Consider the following 6,182-nt stretch of genomic DNA (forward strand, 5'->3'; position numbering starts at 1 on the left):
CCCTCCATGGAATCTGATTTTTATTGACCTCAACTCTAGAAGATACTAAGTGGTTTAAATAAGCTTCAAGGCTGCAATGGTAGAGATTCCTGTGTCACTAAGAAGTGTCCTGTCTCAGTTAAGAGTACGGACTGCTGTACAGCTTACTGCACTTTGATCACCAGTGCTGACATAAAAACAACACCCGTATTTCACTAGCTCACTGAATTCTTCTTTTCTTCTTCTTTTTTTTTTTTTAATCCAAAATTTGAGTCGGGGTGCAGAAGAGGTTAACCGGTGCGCTAGACTCCACGTCGAATAGCGCCAGGAGGAGTCTTTGCCTCCAGAGTGGGTTCCTCAGGCAGCTCCTAGGAGGTGTGCGGTGGGCCCGACGCGCTCCTCCCTTCCCCGAGTTACACCCAGTGTAATGCTTTTGCCTGCCATGCAGTTTTTTTTCTATGTTACGCCACCATAAATGATGCAGAAATCAGACCACTTGTTTTTTAGAAGGGCTTGAAGCATAATATACTTTTTTATGAGAACAGAGCCATATTTTGATTAAGCTGGAGAAACTACGTGTTTTCGTTGCAAAAGTACAGCACATATTCCATCACTTTGCTTCTGGTGGAACTGCTCTAATTTCAGTAATCTGAGAGGAAAGCTTGCCTGAGTCTTCTAATTTGTGTGTGTAATTATTATATTTATATAAATTATATAAGCGATATAAATCTTTGCTATCCACATATTAAAAAAGCAAAAGCTTTCTCCCTGATGTACACTTGCGATCCCAGGACTTGCCTTGCTTGCTGCTCTCTGGAACAATTCGTTGCTCCTTCCTTCCAGTACTTTGTGGTTATGCTGTCATGTATTATTGAGAAAAACAGCGGCAAAATTTGCTACTTTTAAGCAAATAGCTATTGGGTCTTGGAAGAGTTAACGAACTTTTATGGCAAGGTTCAGGCAGTTCTGACCCCTATGGTAATATTTCATCTAAGGTTACTGTTGGGAGAGAAATCAAATTTCAGCTGTGAGCATGATTGACAGGTAAAAGCAAGAAAGAGAAAGACATCTGGTCAGAGGGGGAATTTGGGAAGGAGAAGGACAATTCAGGGAAGTGTCTCTGTGATGTTAGGAATAATAAGCTTAGATATGAAAACTCCAATACTTCATATTCTCTGGAGTTTAGGACTGTACATTTATAGTAGTGGACAGTAGTCTCCATGGTCTGACTTACTAACTTGACTCTTTTGAAGGAATTGTGTTATTTCTGGCATACTTTTAGCATTTCGAGGCCGTTCACTTTATGAGTGTGGTGGGAATATTTGGTGGTTGTTGGTTAAGACACTCTCACCAAACGTCTCCCTTGGGGCAAACGGCGACAGGACTCGTGGATGTGAATCGTGGTGTCGCTCCGTACACTGGAGCCCGTGGGGCTTACTGGGAGTTTTCAGAGTAAGCACGGCAGGATGAAGATGGTGTTTGTGATATACACTGTTGTATCAATAGCAAAACTAGTTGCTATCTCATAAAATACCACCAAGGATACATTGTGGTATTTTATAAGGGAGCTATTAATTTCCAAGGGCCATATATTGGCTTATTGCACGTGCAGAACTCCTAGTAACTCTGGCCAACGTCTCTCACGACACGAACATAACTCCAGCCATATTTGATACCTATTTTTATATCACTTCAGTGTGTTTTGTTTGGTGCAGAAGAGCTTTTCCATCTTCCAACATTATGGAGCTACCAGGAATAATATATCCCACTGAATGCCTAATTATTTCATGACATTGATGTGATCCTGTTGGAAAGCTGAATTTGGTTCTGCCATAAATAGGGAGGTTGGACTAGATGATCTCCAGAGGTCCCTTCCAACCTTACTGATTCTATGATAAGTAACTACAGCCAGGCTTCCTCTTAAAAAATGAAGTGCAAGAAAAAAAATGGTTGTTTTTATCACTGTTTTTTTTTCATGTTCTAGTTTTCAGATAAAATGGAGGGTCCTTGAAGGACTTGTGGGGTACTGTAAGGGCAGGATGCGGAAATGATGGATCCTGGAATCTAACCTGCATCTTAGCTGTGTCTCGAGTGGGAAGGAAAGGTCTTGGGCGGACTCCCAGCCCCGCTGCAGGCGTTGCTGAAATTCCCATTGAATTCCTGGTGCCTAGACTTCCATCACAACACAATTGTCTACTGGGGAAGGCGTACTAATAAAAAGCAAGATATGAATTCATACTGCTATAGCTGTGCTGGTAGAATTCCCTGGATGGATGTTCTTATTCTGGAGTAAGAGTGGATTTTTTTTTCCCCAGTATAGCTTAAGCCACTTACAAAATAAAATAAACTAACCAGGAAAATCCACTCTTACTCTAGAGTAAGATTGTCCACCAAGGGAATGGATAGCACTGTGGTATGGTTTTACGACATAATTTCCCCATATGGATGAGCCCTAAAACTAAGGAGAGAATAAGGAGCAGTAAAGAACAGAAATATGTTTTCTGTTCCTTTTTCAGTTTACCTCTAAGACCTTTCACACAAGGGAAATCATAGCAATCTTAAAATATACATTCACTTACTTTCCGCTGCTGCTCCTGYGTTCACACATACATTTTTTAGAGAGATTTGTGTTTTGCACAGGACCTTTTGCTTTCTCGTGCTGTTCGTGTGCATTTGTGATGTACAATCAAGCCAGACTGTTGTTTGTGGCCTCATATTTCTTTGCAGCCTGTGATGATGTCAAGCTGCCAGGCTGCGCTGCAGGMCAGACCTTATTGACCAAGTCTTATCCTAAGGCCATATATCTGATAACATTGAAAATGAGCCTAAGCATTGCAAAAATCAAATTTCTCTGTGAGTGGGTTATTTTTAACGTTCCCTTGTTGAAGTAGCRCTGCCTTTAAAATGTCTTTATTTTTTGAAGCTGATTGAAGATAACGTCCATGAAATATCGTTGGCAAGTTTCCCATTGAAGTCAATGGTAACCATGTTCATATTTTTCARGCAGATATGCTGTGTTAAGTCTAAATGGGAATCTTTTATTTCAAATGGGAAGTAATATGTTATTTTTGCTAAGAAAATGCTAGTAACCTCTCTCCCTCGCTTTCCTCTCCCCAAACTCATCTTGTACAATTTACAGGTCATTTTACGTAGACAAAAAAAGCGTCCTCTAGTATTTATAAAATGCAGACTTTCACTATGTCTGAAACTCCTTTCTAGATCACTCCTATGAATTGGAAGTACAAAACGCCTTATTTGACAGCTCTTACCTCCAGAAATTCCCAGCAAAGTCCATTTAATAGTTTTCCCTATGCTTAGAATAAATTCTAAAACATTTTTCCATTGAAGTAGCATTTGCTGTCATTTAGTTCTAATGGAAAACTCTAAGTTAAGGGCTAAAAAAATAATTTAAATATTTTTAAAACATCTCTTGGCTTTTCCAATTTGTGCCATTTACCAAATGAGTCACACTTTACCAAAATACAGGAGATGGAGGAGATGAGAAAAGCACTGATTTAGCATCCCTCCTATAAAATTGCTTCAGGCTTCCACATATAGCCCCAACGTTCAGGGAGTGAAGAAACGGGGAGTTGGGAGTCACGGTCTGACTCACTTGTGAGACTTTGCCCCAGTTGTTTCATTCTTGATTCAGCAAAATACTGAAGCACACGCATACTTTAAACTTGTTATCTTACATTTCTTCTAAAGGTCTGTTACCGTTGATCTCTTTATATCTCAGTTTACACAGTTACAAAACTAGATAATTAATTTTTATCTTCCAGGCTTTTGTGTGCGTTAAAAAAAAAAATCTGTAATGTTCCTTGAAACCGTCTAATGAAAGCTAGTATAATATACAGTACTTGCTGTTTACCTTATTTTGTAACCTTGGATGAAAAATCACTTGTGCTTCACATCAGCACTTGGAGGATTGCAGAAGCTCTCAAGAGTAGAAGTTTTGTGGTCTGTAGGACTTTGGTCTGAGTGAGGATTTAGTCTCCTGAGTGCACCAGGCCACAAATACAAACATCAGGTTCTTTCATAGTTGGTAATGTTCTGAATTAAAAACATCCTCCTCTTACCCGAATTTTGAATCATTCAAAATACAAGCAAAATCGTGGTTTGGTTATGTGCCCCATCTCTCTCTCTCTCGCTCACTTAAATGCAATATATACATCCTTGCTACCTATGTGTGCACACATATATATAGATAAACTCTTGTGCACCTGCCAAGACATACAGAGGCCACATTGTCCTTGTATTTCTTCCCCTTCCTGTCAGTGCCATTATATTTATTTGCCAAGATTTGAGCTATTATCATTCAGCAGTAGTGCAGYTTTGCTTCGCTTTTCTTCTGTCTCCAAATTATTGCTGTTTCACTCCTACCTTCTCCCTCTATATCTATAATAGAGTCCTCAGCTATAAATTTGTTAACTATAAAGATTTTTGCTTGAAATGTTTTTGAAAATGCCTTGGTAAAAAAAAAAAGAAAAAAAAAGAGTGAAAAGCCTATGAACAACATACTGTGCCATGCTCAAGCATTGCACTTCTACAGGAAAGATAATAAAGATATTAGCACTCATATAATTTCAGATAGGAAATGAAACCAGACATGAAAGAAACACTAGCTCCAGCTGTTGAGTGGGAATCAAACTAGCTCTGGGAATTACAGGTACTGTCATTGGAGACAGCCTGACTTCTGAGAAATGACCTCAGGTGGAGAAGCTTGCTGTGGCCCCTTGCAGATATTAGCACCTAATTAACAATCTGCAAGAGCGTCCTACATCTTAATCACCAGTGAGGTGAGAATGACAATCAAAAGGAGAAGAAGGAGAAGGGAAATGGTAATTTTTCCTCTRCATGCATCATCTAATAACCATGGTTATTCAGAGGCAGCTAAACACCRTCTCCTTTTCCTTGCTTCAGCCTATTGGAAGGCAGCGTCAGTTCGTTCGCTAGCAGGTAGGCAGCGGAGGTGAGAATTGAATTGATCTGCGATACTCTGAAAAATTGACCCGGAGGTCATCCGTGGTTTAAATTGGGAATTGGGACCGAGTTTACATCTTCTCTTTCGTCTCTCCTCTCCCCCTCTTTTTGTGTTTCCAGGCGTGTTATTCCGTATCGTGCGATTATTTAAACGTGCTCCCATGGCGGGGCACCTCGGTCCCTCAAAGCTAATCAAAATAAAGAGGGCTTTTGTTAGCAGGGATGGGTAATTAAATAGCTGGCTCCCTGTCTGCGGCGGGATTGTACGGGGTTATTGAGGTCGGGGCGCAAGCAAGCCGAGCCGAGGAGCCGTGCCGGTCTGCGGCCCCGGTGCGACCACGTCCGCCCCGCAAGCGAGGGGCCGCTGCTGCGGGCCCGGGCTGGCAGCGGCGTGGGCACTGCTGCACGGGGAGGGCCAGGTAGGTGAGACAAGCGCTTTTTTTTTTTTTAAGAAAAAGGAGAAAAATCTCACATGTTGTTTTTCTTTCGTGCCTGCTATTTTCTGTCTGTAGTGGAGACGTTCCAGGCTGCTCTGGTGCAGCAGGAGCAGAATCCAGTAGGATTTTAACATCCCGCCTTTTAGCGGTTGCTTTTACGTCGGCTTTCAAACAACTTCCAGGTCCAAACGGCTTCGCCGCCGAGGCAGAGCCAGGGGGGAGGCGGGAGGACCGCGTGCACGCGTACGTGCTGCAGATCTCGCTCTGCCCGTAGCGCTCCCTTCCTGTGGTCAGTAAGAACCTGTATCYGTACCGCTTGGACCCAAATTATATTCTAATAAGGAGAGGATGGAAAAATCGAAGATAGCGRTATATTAACTGCTCGGCTTCCATGGGAACGCTGATCGTTTTCTTTCCAGCGACGAGATAATCTCGTTGTTTTCTGTTGTACTCATTTCTTCAACTCTTTTAGCTTTGTTTTTGCATGTTGGCCTTGCGCTAAAAAATATAACTTGGCATCTTGTGTCTCCTCCGCTTGTGTCTCCTCCGCTAAAAAGATATCAATTCCTGGACTTAATGTCAGCTRTACCCAGATGAAAGGCGAGAAACGTAGAAGTTGATGTGTATTATTTATTTCGTGGTTTACATCCATGATGTTTCTCTCTCCCCCTTTTTTTGTGATTATTGCTGACATTTTGCCCATAACGTTGTGCTCGCGTCTCAAAAGCGTTTGTCCCCTGCAGACAAATACCCATACTAACGCGGTCCCTCCGCAGCGAGCCG

The 6,182-nt window shown here is 41.8% G+C and overlaps 1 protein-coding gene and 1 long non-coding RNA gene across 2 annotated transcripts in view; both read left to right on the forward strand.

The window, feature by feature from the left end:
- The window catches only part of MAF (MAF bZIP transcription factor), a 17,619-nt gene extending 11,946 nt beyond the window's left edge, over window positions 1–5,673 (forward strand). Inside the window, exon 2 of the mRNA XM_085306476.1 lies at window positions 5,475–5,673. Coding sequence (XP_085162602.1) covers window positions 5,475–5,673 — 199 coding nt within the window. The remainder of the gene's footprint in view (window positions 1–5,474) is intronic.
- LOC146595068 (uncharacterized) overlaps window positions 1–6,182 on the forward strand; it is a 558,681-nt gene that overhangs the window by 509,205 nt on the left and 43,294 nt on the right. The window lies entirely within an intron of this gene.

The sequence above is a fragment of the Rhea americana genome, unplaced genomic scaffold, assembly GCF_003343005.1.
Source record: "Rhea americana isolate MKP2758 unplaced genomic scaffold, rheAme1 scaffold_24, whole genome shotgun sequence".
In the NCBI taxonomy this organism is placed as follows: Eukaryota; Metazoa; Chordata; class Aves; order Rheiformes; family Rheidae; genus Rhea; species Rhea americana.